Here is a 13,692-nt window from a genome sequence, read left to right as displayed (position 1 = left end):
GAGCTTAGTGTTCTCACAGCCTACAAATTTTATAAGAGCCCATTTGAGCCTTCTATATTTCGCGGCCTCTTCGCTCAGGGGTCAGGTCATCCTTTTTCTATATGTCGATGATATGATTATCACTGGGGATGACGGCCGGTATTTGCTCTCTCAATAGCATCTTCAGCTTCATCGATTCTCTTTGATACTTTTTGGGTATCAAAAATGCTCAATCATCACATAGCATTTTGTTATCCCAGCAAAAATATATTACAAACATTCTCTATCATGCCACCATCACTAATACTTATCATTCTGCTACCCCACTTCATGTGAAGCTTCAGCTTAATGATGATCAGCTTTTTTAAGATCCAGTCAGATTTCTAGCAAAAATATATTACAAACATTCTCTGTCATGCCACCATCACTAATACTTATCATTCTGCTACCCCACTTCATGTGAAGCTTCAGCTTAATGATGATGATCTTTTTTAAGATCCAGTCAGATTTCTTCAGCTGGGGCACTTGTCTACCTAATCATTACCCGGCCTGATATCTCTCATGCAGTTAGTCATGTAGGCTCTTCGATCCGCCCACTATGCCACTTTTATACGTATTCTTCGATACCTTCGTGGCACAATCAGTCGCTCTCTTTTTTGCCATCAACTTTCACCTCAGCTCTGTGAGCTTATTACGATGCAGATAAGAAATGGTTAATGTTGATGAGATTAATCAATGGATCAACATACAACTCAACAACCAAAACGAAATGAACTCATGATCAAATAGATACATGAAAACTCATTAAGCTAAAATTAGGGATGAAAGAGAGCAAAATAAGGAAGAAAAAATGGGCAACTTAATCGTTCATCTAAATCTAAAAAAATTGAAATTGGTTCATATAGTGAAAAAATGGAAGAAAAAAGAAGCAAAAATTGAATAAGAAAAAAAATCAGATATATATAACGTATCAAAAATGAATAAGAAAAAAGAAGATATCAAAAATTGAATAAGAAAAAAGAAGATATATATAACGTATCAAAAATGAATAATAGAAAATTTTATAATATATATATAAGGTATCAAAAATTAAATAGAAAATAAAGATATATAGCATATCAAAAATTGAACAAGAGTAAATTAAAACATAGAATATATCAAAAAATGAATTAGGAAAAATAAAAATACATCTACGATATCAAAAATTAAATAAAAGAATGTCAATATATATATATATATATATATATATATATATACATATAAGATATCAAAAATTGAATAAGATTAAATTAAAAAAATAGAATATATCAAAAAATGGATTAGGAAAAATAAAATAATGTCAATATATATACACATATAAAATTTAAAAATTAAATAAGAATATTACCGGTCTATAGATAAGGAAACTCATAATATATATAGTGAAAAGAAAAAAAAAGATAATTAAATGTCAAAAATAAAGATAATAATATACTAAAGAGAGAAGATAGTTTAAAACTAGTCTAAACTTAAAATCAACAAAATTAAATATAATTAAAAATAAATATAAATAAAAATTAATATATATATATATATATATATATATATATATATATATAAAAGAATGATCAGCAAATAACAGAAAAGTTGCCTCGGTATCAAAAAAAATAAGATTCAAGAAAATAATGTTTAAAAAATAGTGAAAAATGAAACTAAAAGAAATTATTGCATAACTTTAAGAATCATATAATATCCATAAGAAAATATATCAAAAGATAAAAGAACTAAAAAGAAAAAATATAAGATATGAAGAGAAAATGGAACATCATAAAAACATTATAAATATAAGAAAAAATAAAATAAAAATCTAGAAAAGAATGTGCTACATGAGATATAGAAAAAGAAAAAGAAAATGCATGTTGTATTCACCTAAGCAATACTTGTAAATCCTATCATAACCAAAACAAGCAAATCCAAACACAAATCCTATCATAACCTAAGCAACTAGAAAGTATAACAACTTTCCACAAAACTTGCAGTCCTGTTCGTAATATTAATAAATTATTGACAAACAAAGAATTATGAAATATAACCGTCTTAGCAATTTCACAGATTAGGCACAAACTAAGTCGCACAGGCCACAAGTCGTCTTTTTCTCATTTGAAAACCCAATCAAAATACCTAATCAAAATACCTCAACAGAAAGAGAAGAAGTTTTCTGTCATCTCTGAGTTTCATAAGAAGTTGTAAAACAGAGATGCGTGAACGTCCGTTCTTCACTTGGAAAATATTTGAATATAGAAACGAACGGAATTAGACAGATAGATTATGACGCCAAGAAAAGCAAATTCTCCATCCTTCTCAGCAGAAACTATTTAGAGATCCTAAATGGAATTGCCGTAATTTCAACTCATAGGAATAGCAAGAGTAGCAACAATTTCAATTTCACTAACTCATGCGAGTTCTTGCATTTTTCTGACTATAGGAGTAAAAACGATATTTTTTTTTTTTGTTGAAGTAAAGAGCTGGGTTCAGCTATTTATTAATTTTCGCCGCCACGTGTCAGTGTCGGCGGTTAAAACCTTACAAAGTTCCGGTGGAGCGTCGCTTAGGGGGGAGTAAAAACGATATTGCTAACGAGTGCTATGTTGTAAAGTGAAGCAGAGAAAATAATACTTACTTCTTTCGCTTCGTCTCAGATGAAGCTATTCAATCGACAAACCTATAACAAGAAGGGACAATAATTTGTTCCACGTATTATGAGTTATTGGAAGATCCAAGATCAAAATCGTCAGTTCAGCATATAAATCTCCTGGCAAGGGAGACTAAACAGCTGATGCACATTAAGAACCCTGTCCGATCCAAAATAGAGATTAACCTATGTTCTGTGCTCATATACTCAACTATGAGATGGAGCGATAGAGATGAATAACAGTTTCATAGATGGATCGGAAGGCAAAGAAACTCGATCTCACGATCATCATATACGACAATTTATGGAAAGACCAAAGATCAAGAATCAGTTCAATGTACAACCCTCCACGAGAAGATATCTAAATAAACCGGTGCGAAACACAATATGTAAGTTCGACCGAAATTGACAAGAAATCGTGGTTTCTGCGCTCATATACTCGAATTTGAGATAGATCAAGTAAAATATTGCTACCATACGAGATTGAAAGATCGGAAGGGCAAATAACAGAAATCTTATTTCCTTCGTTTTGTCTCAAATCAAGTTACTCAATCTGAAAACATAAACAACTGGAAAGGGATCAAGATTTCGTCACGAACAACGCATTATAAAAGGATCGAAAATCGAGACAAATATAAACCATTATAGAAGAGAGAGATATAAGATAATAAGAGACGAAAAACATCGAAGAAACCCTAGATCGGACCAAAACTGACGAAAAATCTCAATCCTGCTGCTCGGATTTGAGATGGAACGCGTGAAAGATCGCTGTTGTATGAGAAACAAAGATCGCGAGGTGAATAAGAAGAACGTAGAGATGAAACATTTCTCTCCGACCTCGATCGATCGGATGGCGAAGCTTATCGACCTCACCTCCGCTGTCGTCTGCCCCAACTCGGAGGGAGAAGGCTCGCTTGCGACTGCAAAACGTTTGCCTACCGCCTACGTGAGTACTTAACTACTTATATAGAGCGTCGCGCGTGTGGACCTTTCATGTGACACGCGTGCCGCGCTGATGTCGGTGGCCCTTGCTACCGTTTTAAAGTGACCCGCACGTGCCAGTGGAGGAGCTAGCGCCAGCTGTACGTCATAGATATAGCAATCGTGGCATTGATTAATTCGGACGAAAAATTGATGTTTGGCTGTTGGCTTTACTTTTATTAAGGAATATTTTCAGTTTATTGCTTTCCATTTTACCAATTTTTCTTTGACTAAAATGTTGAGAGACAGGATTCAAATATTCAATTATTGAATATGTATTTTTTTAGTCCTATTTATTTTTAAAATAAATTTTTTATCTTAGAAATATTTTTTATTTTAAAATAATAACTAAACATCGTAATAAAATAATTCTATGATACAAATACTATTTATTAAAATTACATATCTATCATACACTAATTAAATTATTAATTTACATTTAATATCTACTATCAATCTCTTTTATATCAAATCAAAGAGTATTTATGATTATATAGTAAAAAATATTTTCACATTTATTTTTTTTCACTTTATATCATAACAAACAAAGATAATTATTACACTCTTATTTCAAAATTCAGAATATAAGTAAACATAAAATTATTTTATTTTTGAAATAAATAATTTTTTTTATAATAACAAAGATTCTATAATTGATCTTGATAAATAAGGTCTTAAAATAATATATTTATTTTAGGAATAATTATTTTTATATTCGATTGTATTTTAGAATAAGTGTGTAATAATTATATTTGATGTGATATAAATTAAAAAAATAATAAAAATATATTAATGTGATAGATATGAAAATATAAATTAATAATTAGTTTAATGTGTAGTATAAGATATAATTTTGATAAGTATTACTTGTACATAATATTTAGCTATTATTCTAGAATGATAAATTTTATTTTAAAATTTCAAATATATATATTTCTAAAATAAACCTAAAGGAAATAATGTTGCTTTAGTAAATGTACTTGCAAAACAAATAGTTTAGCAAATATGTTAATAAGGACAAATATTTTTAATTTGCTGTCGGATTCATATATGGGAGATTTATGTGTTGTTTAGAATATTGAAATTACCTATCTCTAATCTCTAATAGAAAACAAATCAAATTGCACCCACTCTGATTGTTTCAGAGAAGGTGTTTAATGCTGCGATAGTTTACTTAGGAAAGATTTGATTATCAAAGTTGCATTGCCGAGTGTATAAACTGGTGTTATTTAAACATTTTTAAGAGGAATAGACATATGAATTGACAAGACCATATTTCTCTTTCTAAAAAATAAAAAGATATATTTTACATAATTATCACTAAGTATTATAATTACAACTATAAATTTTAAATAGTACTATTACCATCAAAATCTTTGTAACTTTTTCTACCATTTGTTAGTTAAGGAGTTGTTTTAATATATAAATTATTTAAAATAGTTTAAAAGTTATCCAATATTTTGTATAAATACTATAATATAAGAAAAAAATATATTATTTTATATAAAATAAAGATCTTTATTTAACACTCTAAACTTTAAGTAAAATGTTCTAATTATCTAGATGTATTTGTTAATTTTAATACTATTTTTAAAGTACATTTAAAAAACTAATCTAGTGACAATTCTAAAAGAGTCAGTATATTTTGGTGATAATTATAATATTTATTGGGTAATGGGTAATTATGATATTTTAAAAAAATGTAATGGTAATTATGATATTTTTAAAGTTTCAGTGGCCATTATGTAAAAAAATAAAAATAATATGATAATAGAAAATTGTCAATGGCAGTTATGTAAAGAAACAAAAAAATTGACAAGTTTAACAAATAGTGATTACATAGTTAGTCACGTCCATTTTACGGGCCGGAACGGATTTATTATCTAGCGAACTCCTTTTAAAGCCGAAAACAGTCGCGTTCGGTGTTTCTCTGCCTCAGGAAACAAAATCCGTCGATCTCGGCAGGCCACTCCTGTCCAAAACCCACACCTTTCTCTCCCCTCTTCTCCGCTTCTTCAAGAAGCTGCCATTTGCTAGAGAAGGAGGCTTAATGAGGTTTAGGGTTTCTCCTAGATGGCCTCTATTCCCGCCCCACCACTTCCGGCAACATCGCTTCCCTTACCCCGCCCTTCTCCGCCCTACCACTCTTTCGAGAAGCCTCCACGCTACTCCTTCCTCCTTCAACGCCGGAAATTCCGGAGGCGGCGCAGGCGGAAGACAAAGTTCGATCCTGTGACTTCTTAGTACACTCTATGATATTCCTTTTGTTGCTTGTTCACCCTATGATATTCTTGTAGGCAACTTTCTCCTTGTACCGGGTGCAACAATGGCTACGATTCTTATGCTTGGAATCCTCCATGCTCGGCGCCTGTATGATGACAAGAAGGCCTGTATTCTTTCTTTTTCATGTGCAGACATGTGCTTATCATATACTGGTACGATGTAGTCTATATGCTTGTTGCAGCGATTGGTGGTTTTACGACATTTGATTTAGGTATTTATTACTTTTTATTGATCTAATTTATGCAAGGGAAGTGTTAATGAGATCTTTGACAAGCACGCAAATAGTGTGTAGAGGCATGTTTGCATAAACTTTGAATTTATTGATATCATAGTTGTGGCTAATGATTCCAGAATAGGGTCAATGTGTTTGATTAAGAAAAAGAATCTCAAGAATAGAAAACTACCAGAATTGAGTGGAACCAAGTTTGAATGTGGATGTGTCCAATTAGTGAGTTTAGGCTGAATGAAGACAAGCTGACAATGGTGGAGAAGTGTTTTCAAAGAGTTATTACTTCTCATATCTTGGATTGACTACCAAGGAGATCGAAGAGGTTTGTGCAGAGTATGAGATAAAGCATTAGTTATTATATTGTTACTCCAAACCCAAATGTTTTGGATCAGTTGTGTCCTGTTGGAATGTTATTTTAAAAAGGAACATATTCAAAGTTCATCAAGAAAAACCCAACTAATTGGAAGTTGTTGGAGTAAGGTTGATACGGTGGGATTGCCTGTTGCTATAGGTAATGGGGATAAGGGCAATGATGGCGAAGAAAGCCCAGAGTGTGAGTACTATTATTAGTTAATTTGAACTGGTAAATCGAACGAAGTTGTGTTAGGGTTTCAGAAGTAAATTTGTTTCTTATGTAATCATTTTATGCATAAAGGGGTAAATGGGCAGAACTTGTGCAGTTGTCCATGGGCCTCGGTTTTGGCAAGCTATATTCAGACCAAGCCTGGTAGAACAAACTGAGACGTAGGACTAACCTGCAACTAAAGCTATTGAAGTCCTTGCAATCTAATTATTAATAAACTCTTGCTAACCTACTTCCAGGAAATTGTTAGCTACCCCCTTTGATGTAATTGCATATTTGTACAAAATTGTTGTTTTAAATTGTTATTCTAATCATGGATCCAAATAGAGGATGAGAAGAGCATGTAGAAATTAAAAGAAATTTAGAAAAATAAAAAACAAATATCTAAATTTGAAAATGAATGCGGACAATGAAAGATGGAAGAGCTTATGCATGCAAGTGCAAGATAATGCCTTCTCCATCTGAAGAGTGGATTTGCATGCATCTTTGCTCAAAAAGTGTTTAGTCGGTTTATCTTGTATGGCAAAAATGTAACCTGGCAACTATTCCTTTTTCTAACGTTTATGCCTTATGCATACTGATTGAACGTTATAGCTAGAGGATATGAAGGAGAAAGGCATCGATCCTGAACTTTTACCAGACACGAAGGTAATATCTGTAGCAGAACCATTTTACTATCTTTGCAATATTCTCTATTTTTAAGCTTCGATTGCTTACTCACGGATCAAGTTCATGTCAATTACAGGCTGCATTCCTGAGGATTCTTCCCTTGCGATCTATTTCAAGATTTTGGGGATTCTTGATGACAATGGTTTGTGTATTCTGTTTAGAAATTGTTTTCAGCTTTTAACATCCAGACATTGCAGCTGTGCACATTAGTTTCCTTCTCATAATATTTTTCTTTGTTGTCTCTCGTTCGTTTGGGTGTACATGTTAGGTAGCACGATAAGAATAAATTGTATTTTGTTTCATGATGTTTTATTGGTCGGTTTTCGTTCCATCGTCTTATGATAACCTGCTGACACATTGAGAGCAATCATTGTCATTCAGTATATAGCAAGGGTTGTGGCAAGCTTCAGAAATATCTCTTACCTGCAACTGTAGTTCATAGAACCTTTTCTCTAAGACTTGTGCTTTCTTAATCGGAATTATTTTTTTGGTTGTTATATTTTGAAAGGATCCAGCTTTTCTATTTTTATCACTTAAAATTTAAATGTTTTATAGGAAGTCCCAGTGTTGTTGCGCCCTTTCATCTACAAATCATGGGCTCGAGCATTTCATTCAGGTAGGTTTCTTTCGCCTCTTCACATAACATTATACTTAAATGTAATTATTATCATAATATTATCTATTCATCATCTAGTGTTGCATGTCATAAACTGTTTCTATTTGCATTGATGGGATGTTTTTGGATGTCATCAAATTAGTACATGCTAATAGGAGGTCATGGGGTGAAGGCAGTCAAGGGATTTTGTAGTGTAGACGGAAGTGTGAGTGTGCAGGTTTATTTGCAAGTATATATGTCATGTATTTAGAAGATATTAGAAAAGGTTCATCTTAAAAAATGGAATATGACTAAAGGTTGATTATGTGAATCTCAGTGTAGCTAACGTATAACTCACTTTGACAAAAAGAAAGCAAAGAAAAAGATCAATTGCTTAGATAACTGATGCAGAAATATGAACATTTTGATTTTTTGGTTGGTATGAGTGAAGTTTTCCTTGTAACTTGAGATTTTTGATCTGTTTTTCCTTGGGCATTGTGTTTTAGGTTTTTGTGATAAGCTTTCTAAAACTTAAGTTCATATCTTTTAATTTCATTATAGATTTGGAAGAAGCTGCTCTGCCACTGGAAGATTATGCTTCTTTACAGGAATTCTTCGTTCGTTCCCTCAAGGAAGGATCCAGACCTATCAATGCAGATCCGAACTGTCTGGTACCTAGCTGTTAGATTAGGTAGTACTTTGTTATCTTATAGTAATGATGTTTAAAGTTGCATTTAATTATATATTATCCAATTAATTTATAGGTCAGCCCTGTGGATGGTAAAATTCTGCGTCTCGGGGAGGTTAAAGGTCCAGGGGCTATGATTGAGCAGGTCAAAGGTTTTTCATATTCTGCTTCTTCACTTCTTGGTGCAAATTCATCCCTTCATGAGGCAGTCAATGATGAGGACAGTTTGAATCAGCATTCTGAGGAGACAATGCTGGAAGATTCAAATACAAAATCATGGTGGCGAGTTTCATTGGCTTCGCCTAGACTACGAAACCCTATACCGATGCAGTATTTCTCTTTTCTTGAGATGGATTTTCATATCTTTGCTGGTGTTGTTCTTTAAACATTTAAGTTGCTCATGCTTTGACTTGCCAACTTGATTTTTATTTTTATTTTTTTATCACACCTTCATTTGGAAGTTTGATAAATTGTTTTTCACCTGTGGAAGAAGACTGAAAACCAAGATGCAGTTTGAGTATATGTTACCGAGAAAGGATTTTATCTGTCTGTTAGTCTGATAGATACAGAAATCTACATTTGTTTCTCCAGTTTAGGTGCAACTAATTTGGAAAACTCAGTGGTCTAGCAATAGTGTATAACTTAGATATAGTTTTGTATATGAGACTATGCAAGGAAGTCAGTCTGACAATATCTCATATTTGGGAATAGTATTAAGTATTAGCATAGTAATTAGGATTCTATTTTATTGCAGTCTGATACTGCATAATTAGAGACCTATATTAGGACCCAGATGCTCTCAGCCTCGTCTTACAGAGTCTTATCCACAAAACTATAAAGAGGTACAGGATCCAAGAAACTTCCACACCACATCTTTTTAGAGGTTTACCTAAATGGGTTGACATCTACCAATGTTAAAATGTGACTGTTTTGAACTATCAATGAAAGAGATGCCTTCTTATTTTTACTGCATTCAAAACGATGATCTTTCTTATAATCTTGTACATGGTCATACTCACATTGCTTGCCTTTTGCAGTCCATACTTCAGAATATCAACTGTTATTAACGTTGCTTTGCATGATTACTGAGTTAAGAAAACTTGCTTTGACATTTGAAAAATTATTCCGCCAAATTCCTTTTTGCAGAGCGAAGAAAGGTATTTTTTATTGCGTCATATATTTAAAGCCAGGTGATTATCATCGATTGCATTCCCCTGTGGATTGGCATGTCTTAAGACGACGTCATTTTCCAGGTAATCAATTCTAATGTGTTTGCCTCATGTTCTTACATTATGTTCTCAAGGTTTTCTATCAATTGTCAAGTATACACAATGTGTTTATAAGAATAGGTTTGCAAAAAGGCAAGTAGGCTTGCGCTTCTCCTGCTTTTCAATTTTATTAAGTTAAGTTCTACCTGTGATATGTAAAAGTTCATACCAGGTTGATAAATTTGTACCGGGTTAGTTCTGCCTGTGATATGTAAAAGTTACTGACATACTGATTCAGTCATCCTGTAATCAAGTAGAAGGTGGTCAAAGGGGAGTAAGATTAAAAAAACGAAATTGAGTTTTTTTGCACATATGCCCTTCAAAAATTCCTTATTTGCTTGTATGCTCCATGTTCTTTTGTGTACCTTCCATGTGTACCATCATTTTTCCATATTAATTATAGTAATGCCTTTGCAGGCCATCTCTTTCCTCAGAATGAACGTGCTGTACGCACTATGAGAAATCTGTATGTTGAGAATGAAAGGGTAATTCTGACTTTCCATTCTGGTTCATGTAAGGAAGATTAAACATGACTATCATCTTGAGTTGCTAGTTTGTTAGAAAACTTGTATACTTGTCTTTTGTACATGATGTTTTATGCATCAAACTACTTTCCTAACAGAAGTTATATGGTGCTAATCTTGCCAAGATTTATAGTACGTCTTTCAGTTACCATTCAATCAAATCCTGTCTAGTTTCCATGGTTATAACGATTATGCATGATATTCTTCTCAAAGGGAGGCAAAGATTATAACTGTCAGGGAGAAACTGAGAAAGCTCTGGGAAAAAGACATAATTGAATATTAGCTTTTTGGAGAGCCTGACAAAAGAAAATCTTTTCAGAGGAAAATGATCCGCACATCCTAGCCAAGTAGTTGGGTACTTGGATTGAAGACTCAGTAGTAGTTGTTGATGTCAAGCCAATATTTGAAGTAAGAAGTAGAAAACAAGAAAATGAAAATAAGTGGATCTTCTAAGAATCTAAAGTACTTCTGTGTTTTCAAGATATGTTATTTTTGTGCTTCCTCTTTTTTTGGATGGCATTGTTATCTTTTATTTATGTAAAAATATATGGAAAAAGTAATCATTAATCTATCTATTTATATCAACTACGCTAGATAAGCACCAGCAAAGAGATCCTATAGTATAGCTGCCAAGTGTTTTTCCTTTTCTTTTTAAATATCTGGCATAATGTTCTCTGGAAGCTGGTATTACGTATTGCTCCCAGAAGTTGCCATCATTCTCTTATTGTAGTTTTCATTTAAATTATACTTAATTCCTTTCGTTATGAAAATCAAATCTCTCACCTGCTTGTTTTGTTCACTTTTCACAGTTAAAATTTAAAAGTTCGACTTCATTACTTATCTATGGTTGTTTTGACAAATCATATATATATATATATATATATATATATCTTTAAAGACATTGTTAGTTTACTTGTCACTGTATTCTCTCATTAGGTGGTTCTTGAAGGGCAATGGAAAGAAGGCTTTATTGCACTTGCAGCAATTGGTGCTACCAATGTTGGATCTATAAAAGTTCGTTATTGATTCCCCTTTCACTGCTAATTTATGTGCTGGCATTCCTTGTGTTTATGCTTGTCTGAGAATAGTTGGTTATTGTGGTCAGCAACTTTTTGTTATATAGATCATTTTGTGTGAGCAAACAATAAGGAAGGTTTCTCTTTTCGCCTTTTAGCGTCAACGATCATGCCCATGTCATACAAATATGGGTTTGACCTATGAGTCCTTGCTGAATGATTGTATCTTCCTGTCAAAAACATCATACAACAAACTTTGCCTCATCACTAGGATCATACTTAGACAATCTTCTAGCAGAACCTTATTTTTGCCTCTGCTCTTATCTCATAAAACTTCACACACTTTGTACAGACATTTATTTTACTGCTACATATAGCCAGCTTCAGTTTAAATTTTAAAAGGACTTTCTTGTTGACCTCTTTCTATAAAACCTATATCAAAAGTTCTAGAATCTACAAAGAATACAACTAATCTGATAGTTTATATTGTATAACCAAAGCTTCTTGGTTTCTTCCTATCCTTGTTCTTTAGGGGTTTGCTTATCATATGATAGGATTCTCCAATCTCTACCTCGATGGCTCAGAATGTAAACATTTTATAACCCTACATGCTTCTGAAGAATCTGAACCCTATGATTTGCTTCTGTTATGATGCTGAATATTCAAAATTTTATTACCTCCTCCCAGAGTCCTATATCTGCTAAGAGTTTTTATTCGGTAGTTCGTTTAATGAAATAAAGTTTGTGTTTCTTGAGTTGCTTACTCTGGTGTACTCCTGTTTGCAGCTATTTATTGAACCAGAGTTGCAGACAAATAGGCCAAACTGGCGGTTCTTACCGTCAGATCCCCCAGATGAGCGCACGTATGAACCCGAAGGCATTGGTGTGGTGGTCAAGAAGGGAGAAGAGGTAATTACTCTCTCAGTTTGTATGCTTCCATGCTGTGAGAATTTTTCTATGCAGTTTTGCAGTAGTGTAAGTTTGCTCCACCCTATTCAGGTGGCAGCATTTAACATGGGATCCACTGTAGTTCTCGTCTTTCAAGCACCAATTTCAGAATCACCAGGGAAAGACGGTCTATCTTCGAACTTCAAATTTTGTGTCCAAGCTGGTGATAAAATCAGGGTCGGGGAAGCCATTGGAAGATGGGGTAAATAATGAACACTGCTGAACACTTGAAGTTAGATACGATACGATAATAGGTCTTTTGATTGGCATTCGAGTCCTTGTTTTGCCAAATCAGATCCCAAGCTTTCCTGTTGGTGTGTGTGTGTTTTGCTATATTATTTGAATCACTGGCTTTTTTGCAAGCCATGTAAGATAATTTGCTCCTGATCCATAACGAAATTTAATTGAGTTACAGTAATACATTCAGTAAAATATCTTTGTTTTATCGTGGGATATGATGACAACATATGCATAATGGTTGTTTAACCATATGGACCCTTCTATACAGGCAAAAATAGCTATCTCGTGTACAATTTATTCATTGTTATTGACATCTTGAATTATTTTCGAAATTATAGCTCTTCGTCAGTCTCATTTTCAACTTGTGTATAAATCGCCTTACCTCAAAGAACATCCACCGATGAGGCTTCATCATGAGTTTTTTACTACTAAATTTGCCAGTAACTTTTTTATACACAATTCATTCACTTTAAAATTAGTCGTTTCAAAAGTATTATTCTAATTGGATATTTATAAATATAAATTACTAGGTGGGTCAATAATTTTATATAATTAAATCTACTTAGAAAATTATCAAGTTGAACAAATATTTCATACAAAAATTATGGTCAAACAATTTTCATTTAGATTGTTAATTGGGAGGGAAAGCAATTTATATGGAACAAACCTCCGGGGCGTGAATTCTATATGCTCTTTCATCTCTTAAGTGAATTCTATGTGCTTTCATCTCTGGAAACATATTCTAATATACCCACCAGATCGAACAATGATCAGAGAGGAATATCCTACACAATGCTCCACCCAACTATTCTAATGATTTAATTCCACGCGTCAGGTAATCCGAAGCTTACTACCAAAATATTAACATGATGGCAAATAATAAATCCTGCTCGCTAATCTCTGTTGCTTAAAATCAAAGCCACCTCATTAGTCGGACGCTCGCACTACATAACGTACTTATCCAACGGCTCGTAACGCACCTCTGACTCATTTCTATCGCATAAACGGCAATCGGATTG

At 33.1% G+C, this 13,692-nt stretch overlaps 1 protein-coding gene across 3 annotated transcripts; it reads left to right on the top strand.

The window, feature by feature from the left end:
- Positions 1 to 5,504: 5,504 nt before the first annotated feature.
- Positions 5,505 to 12,865, top strand: LOC140793972 (phosphatidylserine decarboxylase proenzyme 1, mitochondrial). Of its 3 annotated transcripts, XM_073145773.1 has the most exons (12): positions 5,505 to 5,853; positions 5,929 to 6,017; positions 7,321 to 7,374; positions 7,472 to 7,537; positions 7,951 to 8,011; positions 8,552 to 8,661; positions 8,755 to 9,008; positions 9,825 to 9,931; positions 10,364 to 10,431; positions 11,407 to 11,484; positions 12,272 to 12,394; positions 12,485 to 12,865. In XM_073145773.1, the coding sequence occupies exons 1-12, from the start codon at positions 5,682 to 5,684 to the stop codon at positions 12,641 to 12,643; spliced, it is 1,341 nt and encodes a 446-aa protein (XP_073001874.1). In that variant the 5' UTR covers positions 5,505 to 5,681; the 3' UTR covers positions 12,644 to 12,865. The 3 variants fall into 3 exon arrangements, with proteins under 3 accessions (XP_073001874.1, XP_073001875.1, XP_073001876.1); XM_073145774.1 differs by lacking the exon at positions 11,407 to 11,484; XM_073145775.1 differs by lacking the exon at positions 5,505 to 5,853 and having other exon boundaries at positions 5,988 to 6,066.
- Positions 12,866 to 13,692: the final 827 nt, after the last annotated feature.

This window comes from Typha latifolia, chromosome 8 (genome assembly GCF_019914945.1).
Source record: "Typha latifolia isolate L0001 chromosome 8, TyphaL0001v2, whole genome shotgun sequence".
Classification (NCBI taxonomy): Eukaryota; Viridiplantae; Streptophyta; class Magnoliopsida; order Poales; family Typhaceae; genus Typha; species Typha latifolia.
The sequence above is the reverse complement of the archived record's forward strand: the minus strand, read 5'-3'. Positions and strand labels throughout refer to the sequence as shown.

Bases quoted from the DNA above. Each gene is read 5' to 3' on its own strand.
- LOC140793972 (XM_073145773.1), top strand. From the start codon at position 5,682: ATGAGGTTTAGGGTTTCTCCTAGATGGCCTCTATTCCCGCCCCACCAC. The intron at 6,018-7,320 runs GCCTGTATTCTT...TGAACGTTATAG, and splicing joins GCCTGTATGATGACAAGAAG to CTAGAGGATATGAAGGAGAA. The intron at 8,012-8,551 runs GTAGGTTTCTTT...ATTTCATTATAG, and splicing joins GGCTCGAGCATTTCATTCAG to ATTTGGAAGAAGCTGCTCTG.